Source organism: Natrix helvetica (genome assembly GCF_964273705.1).
Source record: "Natrix helvetica genome assembly, chromosome: 4".
NCBI classification, from domain to species: Eukaryota; Metazoa; Chordata; class Lepidosauria; order Squamata; family Natricidae; genus Natrix; species Natrix helvetica.
The window spans coordinates 170,290,635-170,312,056 of record NC_138550.1 but is presented as its reverse complement, the minus strand read 5'-3'; the positions used below and the strand labels follow the sequence as shown (position 1 = coordinate 170,312,056).

Below are 21,422 nucleotides of genomic sequence, written 5' to 3'. Positions count from 1 at the left end.
TGAGAAACTCGCTATGACTTTGGCACTTGCAGTTTACGACTTTTCTTGCCACATTTGTTAAGTGAATCACTGTGGTTCCTGAATGAGTCACACAGTTGTTAAGTGAATCTGGCTCCCCCCCCCGTTCACTTTGCTCATCAGAACGTCGCAACGGGGGATCACTTAACCCCGAGGCTCTGCAAACGTCATAAATGTGAGGTGGTTGTCCAGCATCCGCATGTAAATCACGTGACCATGGGGATGCCTCAATGGTCGTAAATGTGAGGAACAGTTGTGAGTCCCTTTTTACTGTGCCATCGTAACTTTGAACAGTCGCTAAACGGACTGTTGTAAGTTGAGAACATCTGGTAATTACCGTATTTTTCAGACTCTAAGACGCATCAAGATTTTGAAGAGGTAAATAAGAAAAAAGTTTTTGTCCTCCCCAGGAGCCCCCTGCAGGCCAAGAGGGCTGGGGGAAGGGAAAAATGCCCCCGTTTTTGCAAATAAATGGGCAGAAAACGGGCCGTTTTCCGCACAAATGGCTTGCGTTTTGGCCTTCCCCCAGCCCTGCTGAAGCCTGCCGAGTCCTCCTGGGGGCTGGGGGAAGGCAAAAACCTTTTTTTCTTACTCACCTCTTCGAAATCTTGGTGTGTCTTATATACCGGTGCGTCTTAATAGTCCGAACAATACGGTAGTTTTGCTTCGACATTACTACGTTGTGTAGTCAATAAAGAGCAAGGAACCCATAGTCATGTGATCAAAATTCAGACGCTTGGTAGCTGACTCATATTTACGACGGTTGAGTGTCCCAGGATCAGGCAATCTCCTTTTGCGACCTGATGAGCAAAATCAAGGGGGAAGCCAGATTCACTTAACAACCGTGTTGCTAACTTAACCGCTGAAGCGATTCCCTTAACTATTTTGGCAAGAGAGGTCAAAATTCACTTAACGACTGTCTCACTTAGCAACAGAAATTTGGGGCTCAATTGTAGCCATAAGTCAAGGACTGCCTGCAATAACACTGCGGCCTCAACTTTTTTTCTTTTACAAACTACGATTTCCTTTCTTGCACTACTTTATTCAGAAAAATTAAATTGCAAAATCCAAAGGAGAATAATAAAGACAAAAGAAAACTAGACAAATATATATATATATTTAAAAAAGATGTGGGTTAAAAGGCCAAAACCCCAAAAGAGATATCTTCCCTGCCCTCCCCCCATGGAACACTAACAAATATATTGCAGAAATAACAACTTTCCCACTTAGGAAACAGATCCAAAATTTATAACTTATACATCTACTTGCAACACAGTTTGACCTGTCATACATTATAGACAGGGGTGACTTCCGGCAGGCACTACTGCCGGTTCGCTCTTGCGCACGCCGCTGGGAGATGGGGGGGAAAGGCACAAATGCCTCCGTTTTTGCAAAAAATGGCCCGTTTTTCACAAAAATGGAATACAGGGGCGGGGCTTCGGGAGGCCAAAAATGGCTGTATTTGGTGTATAAGACGCACCAACATTTTCCATGTTCTTGGGGGGGGGGGGGAAGGTGCATCTTATATTCCGAAAAATACGGTACAGGAGACTGATTTGGTTGAGACTGGAAATATTTCCAGGGCTGAATTCAGCAAGTGCCTAATTTCAAGTGTTTTAAAAGCAACTCCTGACATTAAAAAAAAGCTTCAAGCTTCACATTTTTAAAGTAGCTCGTATCCACCATGAAATATAATCACCAGCTTAGCTGACAGTTCTCCAAGCATCACTTAAAAATAGAATATGGATATTTAATACAGAACATCTGCTATCTCTCTCTCTCTCTCCATCCATATCTATCTATCTATCTATCTATCTATCTATCTATCTATCTATCTATCTATCTATCTATCATCTATCTATCTATCATCTATCTATCTATCTATCTATCTATCTATCTATCTATCTATCATCATCTATCTATCTATCTATCTATCTATCATCTATATATCATCTACCTACCGTGTTTTCCTGAAAATACGACCTGCCCCGAAACTAAAGCCTTGCCACATTTTTCACATGGGCAAAAATATAAGCCCACCCCCGAAAACAAACCCCCTGGCCACCCCACCCCCCGGCCAGGCAGAGCACCGCTCACTGACCTAGCTTTATTCCGAAAGCGCCAAGTCACAGGAGCGGGAGGGGGGAGCGCTCACGTTGCTTGCTGCCTTCGGGATACCGCTAGGTTGGGGAGTGGTGTTCTGTCTGGCCAGAGGCGGGAGTTGCCGGGCAGATGCTCCCTTGCAAGCAGGCTCCCGAAGAGCTGGGCACAGCCTCAGGGGCGAAGCAGCCATGAGGTAACCATGCTCACGAGCAGCCGCCCAGCAAATCCCCTCTCCAGCCGGGCAGAGCACCATGCACTGACCTAGGGCGTATCCCTAAAGTGCCAAGCCATGTGGCACTCTGCCCACCCCCCAGCTCCCGCGGCTTGGCACATTCGGGATACCCCCTGTTCCGCCCGCAGCCTCACCAAGCCCTTGCGCAGCTCTCCCAGGGCACAAATACATTAAATGTATTTAATTTCTTTTTAACTTTTGGGATGTGTGTTTTTTAATGTCGTACGCCACCCTGAGTCCTTTGGGAGAAGGGCGGCGTATAAATCCAATAAAAACAAACAGCCGCTCGCCGCTGCCACCCCGCACATAACTTTAACATTCCAAAACTCGGGGCCGAGTCTTCCAGCATCAGCCGCTCTAGGAGTGCTCTCTATGGTGGGCCAGCTGCTGGAAGACTGACTCTCTGTCCGGAAGACTCTCTGTCCGGCAGCCAGCCCACCATAGAGAGCACTCCTAGAGCGGCCTCCCTGCAGGAAGCTGAGCCTTTCATCTCACACAATCCAGGCTCTCTAACTTAAGGCAGGAGAATCTGCCCAGGCAGTCAGTCACAAAGGTGTTTTTATTTCCTTTTTTTCCAAAGGCGACTGGACGTCCTTTTCCCTTGAAGATATTTCGCTTCTCATCCAAGAAGCTTCTTCCATTCTTGATCGGAAGCTTCACCAGAACAGAAGAAGCTTCTTGGATGAGAAGCGAAACGTCTTCAAGGGAAAACAAAGTCCGGTTGTTTTTAGGAAGAAAAAAAATTGACCTGGATGACTGAGAATCTCCATAGACAACCACACAGGTAGACGTTTATCGGAGGAGGAGGGGAAGAGGAGGGGTCCTTGATGCTCTCTGAGCTTGGTGGTTTTCTTGCAGACGTTTCATGACCCAACTATGGAACATCATCAGTGCTAGAAGGGAGGGGGGTTTGCAGATAGGAGGAAGAGGGGGAGGAAATGGAGGCCTGTGGGATCTTTGGTGTTCTCTGACCTTGATAGCTTTCTTGCAGACATTTCATTACCTAACTATGGAATATCATCAAGGAAGGAAGGAGGGAGGGAAGGAAGGAGAGAGGGAGGAAGGAAAGGAACGAAGGAAGGAAGAGAACAAAGGAAGGAAAGGAAGGAAGGAACGAAGGGAAGGAAGGGAAGAAAGGAAGGAAGAAGGGATGGAATGAAGGAAGGTCTGAGAGATATGCCACAGCCAGGAAAAAAAAAAAAAGAGCGGAAAGAGCCAGTTGGTGAGAGAGCATTCGGGTACTCACTCCGGCCAGTGACCTCTGGATATTCTCCCTTGCTCTGGCAATGTCGCCCAAGATGGTGCTGGTGCCATTCTCCTGCAAACATGCAGAAAGAACCAAGTGGTGTGTTTTCCGTTTCTCTCTTCCTTTGTTTCCAAAGAGGTGCATTCAGACACAGGAGAGGCTCAAAATGAAAGGGGACCCAACTTTTTTAAGGCGCGCAAGAGCTGGCCGTGGGGAAAAGCGGCCTGCGTGAAAATTCGCCTGCTCAGCGCAAGGGCTGAAGCGGACTCTTCCTGCGCTGCGCAGAAGGCGGGCGGCTGTCAGTTAGGGAAAGTCCCAGAGGTGGTTTTCTTAATTCATTTGCGAATTTTAATGTTTCCCATGTCTTTCCCCATTTAGCCTATGGCACGTACACATCACATTTCAATGAGTACAAGAGAGGAAAATGCAAAATATGACACAGAAAATCTAAAAATACTGGGCATATTATGCCTACACCAGGGGTCTCCAACTTTAAGCCTGGAAGATTTCAACTCCCAGAATTCTTTAAGCCTGGAGGATTTCAACTCCCAGAATCCTTTAAGCCTGGAGGATTTCAACTCCCAGAATTCTGGGAGTTGAAGTCCTCCAGGCTTAAAGTTGCCAAGGTTGGAGACCCCTGGTGTAGATCAGCAGTCCCCAATCTTTACGGCTTGGCAGCCCAGCAAAGGGTGGGTAAGAGGGGAACTGGCCCGCACAAGTGGTTTACCGCTTGCCAACATCAGCTGTGCCCACTGGCCATCCTCTTGCGCAGCCCAGTTCTGAATGGGACAGGGCGCGGTAGTGGGCAACGGGCCAGGGGATTGGCATCCCCTGGCCTAGATTACGGAGATTGTGTTTTGCTTCTTTTGTCACAGCCAGGAAATGAATGAAGTCTCCATTAGAGACCCCAATTTTTTTTTGCACTGTGTCGCTATGTATGGGATAGTTTGTCACAATTCAGTGTGGCAATTTGTCCCACTTGTAGAGGGCATCTGGACACCTTATCGGTGACCAGTTGTGCATTTGGTTTGGCGTTGTTCATGTTGCACAGGGCTGATCAAACCCCAGGTGAGTTAGCCATGATGCAAGGCAAACTTTGACATTGTGTGTGTGTTTGTGTGTGTGTGTGTGTGTGTGTGTGTGTGTGGCGGTTTTCTGTCCGATGTTGTTTTCACCTTTTGTGAATGTTAGCATCACCTTCAACAAGCACTTTAGCAGCAGAAATGCAGGTAGCTCTCAACTTGCGACCACAACTTATGTTGCTAAGTGAGAGATGTTTGTTAAGTGGGTTTTGCTCCATTTTACGACATTTCTCGCTACTGTTGTTAAGTGAATCTCTGCAGTTGCTAAGCGGGGTCGTTAAGTGAATCAGGTGGCCCCATTGACTCGGCTTGTGTGAAGATGGCAAAAAGGTGGAATCACGTGGCCCCACCCCACCCCGGGACACTGCAACGGTCGTTAAATACGAGTCAAAATTCAGCGTCTGAATTTTGATGGCCTGAGCATGGGGATGATACAACAGTCGTAAGTATGAAATACGGTCATCAGAAGGTTGCAAAAGGGGATCACGTGATGGGGGGAGGTAGCAACAGTCATAAGTATGAGTCAGCTGCCAAGCCTCCAAATTTTGATCACATCATCATGGGGGATACTACAACAGTCGTAAGTATGAAAAACGGTCATGTCAATTTTTCTGGTGCCGTTGTAACTTCCAAGGGTCACTAAATGAACTGTTGTAAGTCGAGGACTACCTGTAGCCGGATGGGGAAGTTAAGTTCCATATGTTTCTAGTAGGAAGCTGGAACCGATCAGCATGAAGACTGCGCATCTATGCACAACACACAGCTGGGATTCAGAGGGTGTGTGTGTGTTTGCATCAGCCCATCTGTGACCTCCGCTTACCCATCAAACCCTTCAGCCCATCGTTCTGTGACAATACTTGTGGCCAGCTGTGCTCAACTCTTCATGGCTACACCCAGGGGTTCTCCTGCAACACCTTTATGGGGGGGGGGAAGGAAACCACCCAAATTCTGCATTAGGCAGGTGAGGGGAGCTTTGCCCAGCCAAGCCATCCTTAGACCACACTCATGCCACGGTCAGTAAAATTATTTGCCGTAAAAAGGGGTTGCATGCAAAACACACCACAACGGCTTCCACAATTCTATCGGTTTTCAGCCCAAACGCAAGTCAGTAAGTTCATTTGGAGAAACTGAGAAATGCAATAAAAATGCAATTTATCCCCAGGATATCCCGGCTAGCCCTGCAAGAGGAGTCGTTTATTTGTTTGTCTGTATTTCTATGCTGCCCATCACACATGCATGCCTCTGGGTGGTTACGGGTATTGAATTTGGAAGAGGCTTAAATTCTGTGCTCCCAAATTTGAACAAAACTCTGCATAAAAAAAAAAAGTGTCTATCATTCTTGTCCCCAATCATGGACTGAGGGCATTAAAATGAAAAATTGAGGGGGGCTTAGGGGGGTGGGACAGGCAAAAATACTGGAACAAGGAAGCAGAAAAGGCTCGTGATAGACTAGCTGTGAGATCAGAACAGGCTGATCTAACACTTATTCCACCAGCTAAGGACATGGGGTGACAAACACTTTCTCCCTAAAGTGAGGAATAAAATGCATTTTTTAAAAAAAACCTTTTTCAAAATATAACTGCAGTACGGAATTCCAATTGACACAGCCCCTGAACAAAGCCCCACATATAAGGGGCTGCTTTCATGTGTTCGGATAGGGTCTCTTGTGTGGGGTCCTTGGGGCTCTTGGAGTTTGGGGGTTTCCTTGCAGACATTCCAGTATCCCACTAACATCGTTAGTGGGACAATGATGCTTCCCCAGAGCCTGAAGCAAACTCCTGGTCCCCACAAAAAAAAACCCTTTTATGAATTTAGTGTGAATTCTGCTCATTCCCATCCAGCAAAGTCTTTCAAGAGAGGATTTGCGGTCACAGACCTTATCTGGCTTGGAGAGCTGACAGGCCGATATCTGCAAAACTTGGCAAGGAGCCTCGGAGAGTCACGAACCAATGAAGTGAATTAATGGCCTCCTGCAAACTCCCCTCCCCTGTCGCTCCTCCTTTATTTCCTCTGGGAGGGGCCATTCATCGTCCCCCTGTGGCCTTACTCTCAAGTCGACCCCTGTTCTTTAGCTGTTCCCTTCGTCTGGCAGCTCTGCGCATGTGCACACTGGGAACAGGCTCCAGCTGTTCTTCTGCCCCACTGATGTCTGACTCTGAAGGCAACTGATAACTATCGGACGGCCCTGGCCCCCTCTCTGCCTCTGACACAGAGCCCTCATCAGAGCCTTCCCCAGACTCCAGGACTGGCCCATCTTCCTCCCCAATCTCCTCACTGTCCCAATCCGCTGCCAACTCTGCTGACGGGCCACAACAATTAGTGCTAGAAGGGAGCACTACATAGAGCACTGATGCTATTCCCTAGTTGGGTCATGAGACGTCTGCAAGAAAACCACCAAGCTCAAAGAGCATCAAGGACCACACCCAACCATGATCTACAAAGATTCTCAAAAGATGTTATAGCATCTTTTGAGTCGTGAGTATACAAGTCTAGGAGAACAAGACACTCACGCACACTTTTGCAATTTTCCTCACAGAACCAGGAGAACCACTGAAAACCAGTAGCATCTGCATGGAGATGGGGCTGGGGTGGGGTGGGGTGGAAGCCTAACCAGAGGATAAAATTGCTCCAATGCGCTTCTCGGGAGCTAAGTCAAGAGAGACAGAAACAACAATAATTATCCCAAACTTGTTCCTTCTGCTGGGACCCCACAGTGAGGTGTTCCAGGGGCTTATTTTAATAAGCCAGTTTCATTTAAATCTCAAACCAAGAATCCTGGCTTGTCCCAGAAGAGGGGGAGGCAATGGCCACAGTGATCACGCACAAATGGAGGGATTTATCCTATGTGGGTGGAGAACGAAGGAGATGGTGTTAAACCAGAGGCCTTCAAACTTGGCAACTTTAAGACGTGTGGACTTCAACTCCCAGAATTCTCCAGCCAGCGAAGTTTGGGGAGCCCTGCGTTAAAACTATTTCAGGGATTAAAAGCTTCCTGTTAACTACAGTACTCCGATATCTGTGAGCCAGAATCTCAGACTACAACAAATACAGGTAATCCTAGATTTACAACAATTCATTTAGTGACCGTTGAACGGTAGAACGGCACTGAAAAAAATGATTTCACATTTACAACTGTTGCCGCAATTCCCAGGGTCACGTGATCAAAATGCAGGCGCTTGGCAACCGGCCTGTACTTATGACGGTCGCAGTGTCCCAAGGTCACCTGATCCCCTTCTGTGACCTTCCGGTGAGCAAAGTCGATGGAGAAGCCGGTGTCAAGTTTCCTAAAAATGCCCTAATTGATTCATGAATCTCGAGCCAGGTTTCAAACACAAGACCAGTCATTTATTAGGGAAACCATTAGGCAAGGCCTTTCCGCAGTCAGATCTAAGCTTTGTTTGAGTTATAGCTGAACTTTACCTCTGTTCCTTCCCTCCCCTCCGTCTGTGTCATAAATCACATTCCCCAATGAAGTGCACCCCTCCCAAGCCTGCTGGAGTAATCTGAGATTCGACTTTATCCGAAAGTATGTGTGGAATACGCTTAACAACCAGGTCCCTAACTTATCAACTGCAGTGATTCACTTAACAACAGTGGCAAGAAAGGCCGTAAAATGGGGCAAAGCAAATGTCTCACTTAACAACAGAAATCTGGGGCTCAATAATGGCCGTAGGTCAAGGACTACTTGTATTAAGTGTTAAGACTGAATGTGCCGTGTTTCAGGTAATCCTTGACTTACAAATACACCTTTAGCAACCAAAGTTACAATGGCAGTAAAAATAAAATGTGACAGGATCATTTTTTCACACTTAACGACCGTCGCAGCCTCCACAGGGTCACGTGATCAAAATTCAGGCGCTTGGCAACTGGCTTGTACTTATGACAGTTGCCGTGTCCCAGGGTTACGTGATCCCCTTTTGTGACCCTCCGGCAAGCAAAGTCCATGGGGAAGGCAAATTCACTTCACAACATTGTGACAAACTTAACAACTGCAGCGATTCACTTAACAACGGTGGTGAGAAAGGTCGTAAAATGGGGCAACACTCACTTAAGAACCGTCTTGCTTGGCAAAGGAAATTTTGGACTCGATTGTGATTGTTAAGTCAAGGACTACATGCCTGTTACTCCGAGGGTTACTCAGGAATCAGGCCACCCCTACAAACACACACACACACACACACACACAAAGGAGCAGAACCCGCAACCGCTTCCTTGACTCTCTTTGAAGGTGCCCCCCTCCCCCTCTCTGGCCAAAGACTCAAAAGTATTGGGAAGTTCATAGTTGCCCGATTCCAAGGGTGACTGTCAATGGGACAGAGTTAAAAATGGCCAGAGAAATCCTCTCTATGAGTCAAGTTATGATGCTGAGAACCGAGCAGAGAAGCTGCACAATTGGTACTCGCAGGTGGCATTGGGGGAGAACGGACACTTTTTGCCATCCGCTCTTTGGGGCTCTCTCAACGGGGTAACCCTCGAAAGGGGAGCCGAAACTGGCAGGAGAGGCGGATAGAAATATTTTTCCAAGGTGTTGTGGCCTGGACCCTCCAGCAGCCGAATCAGAGGAGGGGTGGGAGTCAGGGTCAGCATCAAGGCAACCTGAGAGCTCCGAAGGGGACGAGGGAATGGCAGAGAGAGAGAGAGACAGAGGCGGAGCCTGGGCTGTCCGTCAGCCCTCAGATGGAGAGTCAACATCCTCCAGGTCTGGAGATGGCTGATGAGGAAGAGGAGGAACAGCTGGAGCCAGTGCCTAACGCACGAATGCGCAGAAGGCAGAGGACAGGGGAGCAGAGGAAATCTATGGGCCGGTCCTTGGGACGGAAGAGCCACTGCTGCTAGTGAAGCCCCACCTGAGCTCTGGGGATAAAAGGCAGGGGGAAGAGATAAAGAGATGTGGTAGACCACTATTCATCTCCCCTGCCGGACAGACCTGTTAGCCTGCGGTGAGAGAGAACATTTTTTTTGCTGGGGCTGCCGGCACACCTAATAAAGGGATCGTTGCTTCAACTACAGGAGGTTTGTGGTGTTTGGGGAGCTGGGTCAGAACACTAGGCCTCGTGGGGACATCAACGCAGGAGAAAAATACGAGCTTGGATGGATTAGAGCTGGGATGTCCAAACTTGGGAACTTTAAGACTTGTGGACTTCAACTCCCAGAATTCCCCAGCCAGCCATGCTGGCTGGGGAATTCTGGGAGTTGAAGTCCACAAGTCTTAAAGTTTCCAAGTTTGGATACTCCTGGATTAGAGGGAACTAGGAGGGAATTGACAATTACAGGTAGAAGCCCCGTTTGGGTGGGACCAGATAAAATGAGAGGCCCCCTGTGGCCTTGGACACGGGAGATGTTAGCATCTTACCTGCCGGCAGGAAGGGCTGCGGGCTGGACCGTTCACCTGTTCGTAGTATCGTTTTTCAGCATCGTCGTATTTGAATTTGTCGAACCAGATCTTCTCGTGCATGAGGAAGTGGGTTGCCATTTTCCTGCAAAGTGGAGGACTTTAAAATCAGTATTTGAAAGGCCTTGGTTTTAGGAGCAGGTCACCGCATGACCTCGAGACGTTCCTCTCTCCTTCCCTCAGGGCCCCAGCTGGTAAAAACTCACTAACTCACTAAAGGCTGCGGTCAGCAACCTTAAACATTCAAAGTGCCACAAAAGTCCTAACCGGAAGCCCCCCGTTCAATTCTAGAGCCGACTGGAAGTCCGGTTTCCCCACCATAGAGTCTCCTCCTAGCGTGGCACCCTTTTTCCCCTACTTGTCCTAACCAAAAGTCCTATCAATTGTGGAGCCGACCGGCGACAGGGAGCCACAGCAGAGGGATGAGAGCACCACACGCGGCTCCAGAGACACAAGTTGCTGACCCCTGCACTAACCCATCACTCTAGAACTGGGATGTCCAACCTTGGTGCCTTTAAGACGCGTGGACTTCAACTCCCAGAATTCCCCAGCCAGAATTCTGGGAGTTGAAGTCCACGCATCTTAAAGGTGCCAAGGTTGGACACCCCAGATCTATACGAAAAAGCTGACCAAAATGCAATCAAACAATCAATTACTCGAATCATTTGACACTTGAAAACTGATCGGGGCCCAACCACCAGTTAACGAATTTTGGCTTCCAAGAGGGATACAGAAGGAGCAGCGCCCTCACCCTATTTTCCCCCCAGAAAATACATAGACACCAACTCTACAAGCAACACATGATCCTTCAACGGCACAGAATGATGGGCTTGGCAGTGCCCCAACCTTCTCAGTACACTCTGAACAGGCCTCCACTAATAGAGCCCTCGAGGGATTGAACAAAACCACACAACCAAGCCAGTTTTACAACGGGCCATTTCCAAACTGTTTCAGGCAGTAACCTTTATCTAGGTAATTCAGGGATAACTAGGAATCTCAGTCCCTCTTGTGAAGCAGCAATTCTACAAACATCGACCCCAAGGGGCACCACGATAACTCGCCATGGCCAAATTCACCACGGGGCAAGAGTTACACTAATATCGAAGAAATGGTGCAATGGGATCATTAAAGGAAGGATGTCGAAGGAGGGACAGCATGAAACGCGAATGACAGAAATGACAATAACTCAATTCAATTGTTGAATTGTCCCGCAGCCACAATTTGGGGGAGTTGGTAAGGTCAAGTTATCCTGTGGTCAGTTGGCTGCAGCAAGTTCTCCCATCCTGCCAAATTTTTGGAGAATTGGACACATTTTCTCAAATGAGACCAGGCAGAGGATGCTTCCAACGCATTGCATGCGGACAGCATTAAGGGTGGGGTGGCTTTTAAAACCTAGATTCAGTGGATAAAAAACTCTTTCATCTCACCTTAGCTCATGGGGACTCCCCCCCCCCTCGGTACTCATCTGTCAGGTCGCCCAAAACAGAGACAAAGGACCTCTTTCCACACCCTTTCCTTAACTTTGGAACACCAGAATGCATTCTCAGAATACAGAATCACCGAGTTGGAAGGACCTTGGAGGTCTTCTAGTCCAACCTCCTGCTCAGGCAGCAAACCCTACACCACTTCAGACAAATGTTTGTTCAGTCCAGAGGTTTTCAAGCTTGGCAACTTTTAAAACTTGTGGGCATTCTGGGAGCTGAAGTCCACAAGTCTTAAAGTTGCCAAGTTTGGGGACCCCTGGATCAGTCTCTTCTTAAAAGCCTCCAGTGATGAATTATCCACAACTTCTGGAGGCCAGATATTCCACTGTTAATTGTTCCAACTGCTAGGAAATTTCTCCTTAGCCCTAGGTTCTCCTAAAACAGTAGGGTCAATTTCCTTTTTTCAATAATGCTCCTTGCCAAAACGAAGCATCATGAGCCCCAGTGGCGCAGGGGTTAGAACGCAGTACTGCAGGCTATTTCTGCTGACTGCTAGCTGTTCGATCCTGACCGGCTCGACTCAGCCTTCCATCCTTCTGAGGTCGATAAAACAAGGACCCAGATTGTTGGAGACAAGAGACTGACTCTATAAACTGCTTAGAGAGGGCTATAAAAGCATTGTGAAACAGTATATAAGTCTAAGGGTGATTGCTATCCATCACTGTTTCGGTCTATCTATCCATTTCTCTCGTCTACCCATCCATGTCTGTCTGATTGATCCCTCCATCTGAGGTACTGCAGGCTGCCCATTGCCAGGAGTTCGATCCTGACCGGCTCGAGGTTGACCCAGCCTCCTATCCTTCAAAGGTCAGTGAAATGAGGACCCAGATTGTTGGGGGCAAGAGACTGATTGCGTAAATCGCTTAGAGAGGGCTGGAAAGCACTGGGAAGCGGCATATAAGTCTAAGTTATCTTAGCCCTGACCGGTTGCACACCGACAGCACATTTCACATCCTTTGCACGTTCAGGCTGATTATGATGTTGGAATTGAGAACATCCTCCCCCCCCCAACTCCCCTCCCCAACACATGCATTTCCTACTTAGCATCAGGCTCTGGTGAGCTGGAGGGCTGCGCAGTGGGCTGGGTGGCCTTGGCTCGCGTGGCTTCCGATAGTCGGCTGGCCTCTTCTTGGGCAAGGGAGGCGTAGAAGGAGGCTTCTGCACTGTCGTACGCAGGCTTGCTGAACCACAAAGATTCGGTTTCCGGGTGCATAAAATGCCAGGCGGGAGGTTGCGGCTGGGTTGCCGCTGCCGTTTCTTGGGGCGATGGAGTCCCAACGGCAGCGTTGTTCCCCCGTTTCCCCGTCGGCTGCTTCCTGAGGCTGCTCCGGCCCTTCTTCTCTTTCCGGCCCTTTCTGGAGATATCCGCCTGGCCGCGCTCCTGCAGCCTCACCTTCCCCGGAGGGTGGCCGTCAAACATGTTGGCGTAGAACAATCGCTCGGCGTCATCGTAGATCGGCTTCTCCAGCCAGACTTCCGACAGCAGAGCCCGCAAACTGGAGCCCGGAGGTTTGCCGTTCACCGTCTGGTTTGCATCTCCCGCCGGGATGAACGGAGTACCGGGGGCCTGATGCTCGGTATCGGCAACGTGGGCCGGAGTGGAAGGCGTAGCCAAGGCCGTCACGTAGCCCTCGTCCGGCGTGACGGGCCCGGCACTGGCCAGCTTCAGGACGGATGGGGGCTGCAGCAGATGTGCGAGCGTCACAAGTTGGGACCTTTCCACAAAAGCTGCCTCGGCGTCGTCGAAGTCAAATTTGTTCACCCACACGTCCTGAATGATGTGATGGCACGCCATGAGGCTGCCGTGGGCGCAGCGCAAGACGGCCGGATTTCCACTGAGCTCGGCCTCGGCCTGGATGGCGTCTTCGGACCAAGGCACCACAGCAGCTGGCTCAACGACGGGAAGTGCCACTGGGGGCAAAGAGTCGGCGAGCTTCACGTGGTAGGCAGATTCCACATGGTCAAACCGAGGCTTGTCAAACCAGACGTGGTCAGCCATCAGTCCCACCAAGACGGGATCTATCTTGGGCCCCAAAGGCTTGGCTTTTGGAGAATACTTCCTTTTCTTCTGCTTCTTCCCGCTGCCAACCCGCCACAGCTCGGCCTTCAACGCTTCCTCAGCACGTTCCTCGTGGCAGAAGCCGTTCACAGCCACCAGCTCTTGGCAAGGCCCGGCCGCTGAGGCGGCTAACGCTGCTTCTCGTTCATAGTGAAGCCTCTCAGCCTCATCGTACTTCGGCTTGTCCACCCAGACCTTTTCGGTGGGGTACAGCAGCTTCCTGGTTCTCATCTTCTGAACGGGGCGCCAGCATGGAGAGACAAGCACAAGAGTACAGTGGCTGAAATAACACACCACAAAGCAGTGGGCGGTGCCACAGCCTTCTCCAACCTGGGCGCATGGGCCCTGCTTGCTGGGAACTCTAGAATGGTGGCGCCTGATGCTTGGTGGGAGAAAGCTTGAAAGGCTCTGCAATGCCCCCAAGTGCCACCATTTACAGGCAGTCCTCGACTTACGACCACAATTAAGCCCAACATTTCTGTGGCTGAGCGAGACAGTTGTTGAGAGGGTCTTTTCCCACTGTACAACCTTTAAGCAGATCACTGCAGCTTTTAAATTAGTCACACGGTGGTTAAGTAAATCTGGCACCCCCATGGACTTGCTTGTCAGGAGGTCATAAAAGGGGACCACACGAACCCCCCTCCTCCTGGGACACGGCAACCATCATAATTATGAGTCAGTTGTCAAGAGGCCGAATTTTGATCATTTGACCACTGGGAATGCTGCAGCGGTCATAAGTGTGACAAATGGTCGTAAGTAACATTTTAGTGCTGTTGTTAACTTTGAATAGTCACTAAATGAACCTGTTGTAAGTCGAGGACTACTTTTATACATAGCCCTCGACTTACAATGACAATTGGGGACCAAAATTTCCGTGGCTAAGCAACATTTTTAAATGAGTCATGGTTCATTTTATGACCAGTTTTGCTGGGATACATAAATGAATCGCTGCAGTTGTTAAGTAAATCATGTGGTCATTAAGTGAATCTCGCTTCCCCCACTGGCTTGGCTTGTCAGAAGCTGGCTGGGAAAGTAGCAAAGGGCTATCCCATGATCCCAGGGATGCTTCAACCGCCGTAAATATGTGCTGGTTGCCATGCACCCGAATTTTGATTGTGTGATTGTGGAAGGGCCGATTGCAAGGCATTTTTCAGTACCATTGTAAACAACTGGTCGTAAGTCAAGGACTACCTGTATACAAAGCCCTAATCGTTTGAATGATTGCGCCATTTTTAAGAAAAAAAGTGCTTTAAGCTAATTGTTTAGAGAGCTCTTCTGCCCCTTGTCATTCTCTACTATGCCAACAATAAATATATATATTTGTTACTGCTAGATGTTGAGACTTTTAAACATTCCCACAATCTGCCCACATCAATCCCAGAAGGGGCTCACGTCCTAAACATCCAGAAGAGCCAGAGAAGGAACTTCTTGGAGAAGCTCAGTACTTCCGTGCTACATGTTGAAACCCATGTTCAAAGACCTTGGTATGGGCTAGTAGTTTTCTGGGGTCGGAGTGGCCAATCAATACTGTTTGGGCCAATTCCACTTCATGAAGGGGATTTAGGAGTGGCAAGGTCTCCGCAGGTGGCAGGGCATTCCTGGGGTTGGAAGCTAAGCAAGATTAAGCCTGGTAACTATTTGGATGGGAGACCACCAGGAAATATGTGGGCTGTAGGCAAGACTAGAAATATATATTTTTTAATCCTGGAAGATTGGTTAAGGAAACAGCATGAAATAGTATTCCATAAGTCATTAAGAGGCTTTAAAAGGTCCGTGTCTGTCTATTTGTGTGTGTGTTTTGAGGGACAGTGGTGTGATTTGGCTAGAGGTCTTGGTTGTCTCCCTTAACATTCAACAGAAGTAGCCCTCTCTTGGCAACCAAAATTGAGACCGGCAACTTGGTTAAGGAAAGCACTTGCTAAGTGTAGCCACAATTGTACTTATGATCTTATTAGAGCCTATTTGAAAGTCATAAATTCAAGAATTGATTGCAACATTTTTATCATCGTAATTGCAAAAGGGTCGTTGTACAAAACAATCACTAAATGAGGACTGCCTCTACTGAAGGAATTCAGTTCCATCCCTCCTGGTGAAGGAGGAAAGACTTTCCTCCACAATTTATGGCCCAAAATATCCCATAAATTGCCAGTTCTGTTTTTCTAGAAGGGGATATTTCACACAAATAAAGCAGAATAAAAAACTCTCAGGTGGAAAAACTAACTTCTTAGTTAAAGGACATTTTAAGGATCTGGTTGGCAAAATTACTCTATTCTCCCCAAAACCTCCTGCTGAGGTTTGGATACCCAAATTACGTGCTACTAAGGAAGAATTTCTGAACCTTTGCTGGTTTTAAATATATGTGATTGACAATTTTGGTGCCTCATTGTGGAAATAACAATGTGGTCCACATGTAGATGAAATTACTTGGTATTACCCTAAACGAAAGTCAGGCCCATCCCTCAAAGGGCCGCTGCTGTTGTTTAAAATGTACATTTCATCTCATGTATGCTTAATAACATTTTCCCTACTTACTGTTGGGAGACTTGAAATGGAGCACTCTACTATAAATTTGAAAAAGTTACTTGTCTAACCTTGAGTACATCCATCACAAATTTGAAGTAAGATGTTAAAAAGCTGTGAGCTGTTATGAGCCAAGTCCCGGAATAAAGCTTTAAGTGGACTTCCAAGGAATTGTGACAGGCATTAAATGCCTTTGACATCACAATGCCACCTCGGGGGAGACAAACCAAGGACTAATAGTAATAGTAGCTTTAGCCTAGTGTAAAATATATGATTGTCACAATACTAGTATATATATATTTCTACTGTGCCTTCCTACTTCGATTCATTTATAATCCAGTATTGCGCTGATGCTGTTTTTCACATACAAAGCCATACAAGGAACATTTTAACTGTCCTCCTGGCATAACATTCCCTTGGGCAATTTTCAATACCATCTCTCTTAGATCTAAAGTGGATCAAAGAATAAGATGCCAGCCCAAGAATTAGGAAAAAGAGGAGGCAAGTGCGTTATTGAAAGACTGGTGGGCTTGAAAAGTTTTGTAAGTTTAAGCACATTTGCAGGAGGAAGGCTCAATTTATACAAGGACAACTTGGGAGAAGTTTTATTTTAACAATTCAGATGTTTTGTGCGTCAAAATGCACAAAATATAGCAACATCTTTCTATCTCAAAAATCAAATAAAGCTCACTATTATTATATGGGGGTTTGAAATGTGTCTTGCTCAGGTAAAATTGGATTGGTTTATATATCAATACCTTTACTATAAGAATTTCCTTTATTCATATTTTTGTACCGCCCATCCATCTCAGACAGGGACTATCATGGCCAATATTTGTCTTCTCAGAGCCCATCACCATCATCATCATCTCAATCAGCCAAGCAATTCATTTCATCCCATTCCCAGATTTTTGGGAAAGAAATGGTGTGGGCTTTTTATCATCCTCCTCCAAATCCTAAATCGATCCTGGAACTAGAATTTTCTAGGAGGGAAAGCAAGCCAATGAAAAGCGCTCCATTTCATAAACCAATTTGTAAGAGCAGCCTTAAGAAAAAGGAGCTTATGGAATCTTTTAAGTATATCAAAATGTTCGCAGCACAACAACGTACCAAGTTCACAGATTGTCCAAATTATTTTACATTTGTTTCTGGAAGACAGTAAACTTAGTTTGCCCATACACAGGCAACCCCCAACTTACGATCGCAGTTGAGTGCATCATTTCTGTTGTTAACCAAGATAGTTAAGTGAGTTTTACCCCATTTTTACAACTGTTCTTGCCAACTGTTAAGTGAATCACTACCGTCAAGTTAGTAACGTGGCTGTTAAGTGAATCTCGCTTCCCGGTTGACTTTACTTGTCAGAAGGTCACAAAAGGTGACCCTGGGACGTGGGCAACAGTCATAAATACCAGTCAGTTGCCAAACGCATGAATGATGATCACGCAACCATGGGGATGCTGCAAGGGACAGAAATTTGAGGACTGTCCATGAGTCAACTTTTTTCAGCGTCACTGTAGCAATCACTAACGATCATAAGACAAGCACTCCCTGTTCTGGGGTAAGGCTATGAAACAGCTGGCCTAGGTTGACGGCTTCAGAATTTGGTGGCCCTGGTTTAGATTAGGCATTGTTCTGGCACTTTGTGGGCAGCTGTGGCTGGCATCTTTCAAGGTGGCCTACAGCAGAGCAGGGATGGTCTGAATCCCTCTCTCTCTAGCCAGATGACCTGGCTTCTCATTGGATGTTCTTTGTATGGCTTTGCTGGCTATTTGCAATGCTCTGGGGATGGGAAGGATAAATACTGAAGATAACGCTAACTATCCTGTGGCTTAGCTCATCATGTGCAAACCCATCCTGAGAACAAAGTGACAGTTTCTTTTAAACAACATGGGCGAACCCGCATATGATGTGCTAGAAAACCTTTATAATGTGCGCTATGTCAACATGGTGGCATGCAAAAACTATCAGCGGTTTTGCTAATATTGAAGAATTGGAGGATTATAAATAGTGACAGAACTACAGCTTCACCGAATGAAATGCAATTTTTCTCACCCTACCACTCTGTTGCATCAAAAGGAAAGAGAGACTTATGAAAAGGAGATCTCAAAACAATAGGACACTTTTAAAAACACGAGATTCGCATCAGGGGGGAAACGACTTCTAGTGTTAACCAGTCAAGAAATGTTCGGTGTTGTTGGCAGATACTTACTTTTTGGTTCCTAGGAAGGCATTAAAAGTAGAAGAAAGAGAAAGCATTAAAAGGAGAAGAAAGGTAAGGTGAAAATATTGTTTCTACAGGTAACAACAGAAGAGAGTAAAATGGCAAATCGCTGGAACAATACTGTAAAAACCACTACTCTGAGATTACACTATTGATTACAACATTTCTCAACTGTGGCAACTTTAAGCCTAGAGGATTTCAACGCCCAGAATTCCCCAGCCAGCAAAGCTGGGGAATTCTGGGCGTTGAAGTTCACCCATCTTCAAGTTTCATTTTCAAGAAACATAGGCACATGCCAGTGGTACAAGGACTTCTGCTGAATTCATAATTCCATTTTCCTTTAAGTCCAAAGTTAACGAATTTCCAATATGTCCCTACCCACCGTAGGACTAATCCCCGCTTACATATCTCCAAACCTCGAGGGTAACTAACTGCCCCCACATTTCCAAACGTTGAAAGCCGTGTTTCTCTATCATTTTAAACTTAAAATAAGCCCAGTTATGAAAAGAGTTTCCAAACCAGCAAACCCCAATGATGGGAGAATTTATTTCAGATTCTGAATACATTAATTTTACTTGTAAACTAGCTGTTACATCTAGTTCCTCATTCATCATAAACCCATCATAAATTAATCATTTCTGGGCTAAATTGTAAACAATCAAGATGAGTTCCTATTTAAAACATAGCAATAACACATTGTGGGTGGAACTTATAAAGCTATGAAGTCCACCATCAAAGCCACGGGAACTGACCTGCTAAGCACATGACTTGACATACATGTTCTGTTGTGCATGTGGACAGCCATAAAAATCACCTACTATTCATAAATAGACTCACAACAGTGTAATGTTTTAATTTAAGCTCTTATCCTCGAATGGCAGGTTATTTGCTATAGGATCAATGAAAGCATGCCTGAATTTGGTCGTCACAAAATGTTTATTCGTATGCTAGAAAGCTAAAGAAAAACAGAGAAGACCAGTTAAGACAGCATGCCAGGTTGCCAACAAAAACAAATAGGTCTAGGACAGAAACAGTTGCAAAAGAGAGAGAGAGAGAGAAAACCAGTAGCAGATTATATCTAATGATGTATCAATGAAGGAGAATATTTGCAGCTCAGGATTGACGTAAGAAATCCTTGGTGCTCTCTGAACTTGCTTTTTTCTTGCAAACATTTTGTTACCCTAACTAGATCCTCTGATGATGTTACTTAAGGTAAGGCAATGAAACATTTGCAAGAAAACAAGCAAGCTCAGAGAGCACCGCATCCAATGATGTACATAACAACTGCTGACAATCCGCATGCAATTAAAGTACCATATCCCAGTACAGCGCAACATTAAAAATTGAACAGGGACGGCATCCAAGAGAAGGCAATGACACAGCAGGCATATGCGTGGCTCTTCGGGGATGTTCCACGTCTCCTTTTTTTCCATGTAACTGGAGTAGATGTTCTATGTCGTGACTTGTGCTGAAGATGAGGCAAGCAGAAAGCCTGACATTTGGCACTAGAATTCCTTTAACAACTAGGAAACGTCACACTGGACAAAGCTACGGAGTCACAAATAGATTGTGCAGAAACGTCACAAAGTACAGGTTATATCTCTGACTTAGGAGAACAATTGGGGCCAGAATTTCTCTTGCTATGCTAGGGGGCTCGTAGCTGACGCCTGCCCAGTTTTAAAACCTTTTGTGCTAAGGTTGTTAAGTAAACCATGCAGCCGTTAAGTGAATCCTGCTCCCACCCCTGGTTGGTTTTGCATGTCGGAAGCTTGCCTGGGACAGTTGGAAATGACGATCCTTGGGACGCTGGCTGCAACAGCCGTAAGTTTTTTCTCTCAACGCTGCTCTACTTTTGAACAGTTGCTACGTCGACAACTGCCATATTTTCCCCAGAATAAGACCCACCTGGAAAATAAGTCCTAGCATGATTTTTCAGGACGCCCTATCCCAAAATAAGCCCCAGAGAAGATCGTCAGTCAGATGGACACATTTACTACCTTATCCCTCCCCCAAAATAAGCCCTAACCAGAAAATAAGCCCTAATGCCTCTTTTGGAGCGAAAGTTAATATAAGACCAAGTCTTATTTTTGGAGGAATATGGTACCTGTATGAGGAATGTCATTACAAGTGAATCCCTTCGGGACAAGAGTTATGTAGGCGATAAACGGTCACCCACTAAGAAAATGCAGCTTCACCAAGCTCCTAAAACAAAACTTTCATTCGTGTGGTCTAGTTTTCTCAAGAGGAAAAGAATGCAGCCTCTTTCTCGAGGCAACTTTAACTTTTCTTTTGAAAAAAATGGTTGGAGAAAACAGGCAAAACTGGTTAAGGCCTTGAAGGGCAGAGCTTCCAATCTAATTCTCTGCTGCCTGCAGGCTCAGGACTGGCCTCTTTCAAGCTGGCTTCAGGATTTCCAAAGAAGCCGAGGGAGGGCAAAGGATGACCGTGGACGGAGCACTACAGATTACAGGTAGTCCTTAACGTCGGACAATAGAGCTCACCATTGCCATTGGTAAGCAAGGCCCTTAATCCCCCCCACCCCCCATTTTACAACCGTTCTTGCCGCAGCTAAGTGAAACACGGCCATTAAGTCGGTAACCCAGCCGTAAAACAAATCTGACTTCCCCACTGAGTCTGCTTGTTGGAGGTTGCGACATGACACACCACCAGGCCTGGACTCTGCAACCGACAAAATGATGAACCAGTTGCCGGGGGTGTGAATTTTAATCACATGAACATAGGGACGCCGCAATGGTCGTAAGTGTGAAAACTGATCCCTTTTTTCAGTGTAGTTATAATTTCAAACAAATGGTTGTAAGTTAAGGACTATGTGTACAGAATCAACTAACGCCCCAAGACCTGGTCCAGCCCTAATAAAACTAAGCCGAATACAGTGTTTCTCAATCTTAGCAACTTTTTAAGATGGGGGTCGCAAAGGTCCTTTTTTTTCCCCAAAAGGCAACTGGATTTTCTTTGTTTTTCCTTGAAGAGGTTTCGCTTCTCATCCAAGAAGTTTCCCCAGCTCTGACTGAATGCTGGAGAATGGAAGGCATGGAAGGCTGGTC

General features: G+C 46.6%; 2 protein-coding genes across 5 annotated transcripts in view; both read right to left on the bottom strand.

Annotated features, from left to right (window-relative positions):
* The window catches only part of LOC309391481 (elongation factor 1-delta-like), a 35,807-nt gene that overhangs the window by 12,417 nt on the left and 1,968 nt on the right, over positions 1-21,422 (bottom strand). For 2 of the 4 annotated variants that reach the window (XM_081951987.1, XM_081951988.1), the window contains exons 2-3: positions 10,035-10,158; positions 3,600-3,671 (exon numbers count right to left, since the gene is read on the bottom strand). In XM_081951987.1, the coding sequence (XP_081808113.1) occupies positions 3,600-3,671; positions 10,035-10,154 (192 nt within the window). In that variant the 5' untranslated portion in view covers positions 10,155-10,158. The remainder of the gene's footprint in view (positions 1-3,599; positions 3,672-10,034; positions 10,159-21,422) is intronic. The other 2 variants (XM_081951989.1, XM_081951990.1) reach the window with 1 other exon arrangement.
* On the bottom strand, positions 10,165-19,530 carry LOC309391477 (uncharacterized protein). Its single transcript, XM_081951980.1, has 2 exons — positions 18,346-19,530; positions 10,165-13,847 (listed from the first exon to the last, which is right to left on the bottom strand). The coding sequence occupies exon 2, from the start codon at positions 13,845-13,847 to the stop codon at positions 12,594-12,596; it is 1,254 nt and encodes a 417-aa protein (XP_081808106.1). The 5' UTR covers positions 18,346-19,530; the 3' UTR covers positions 10,165-12,593.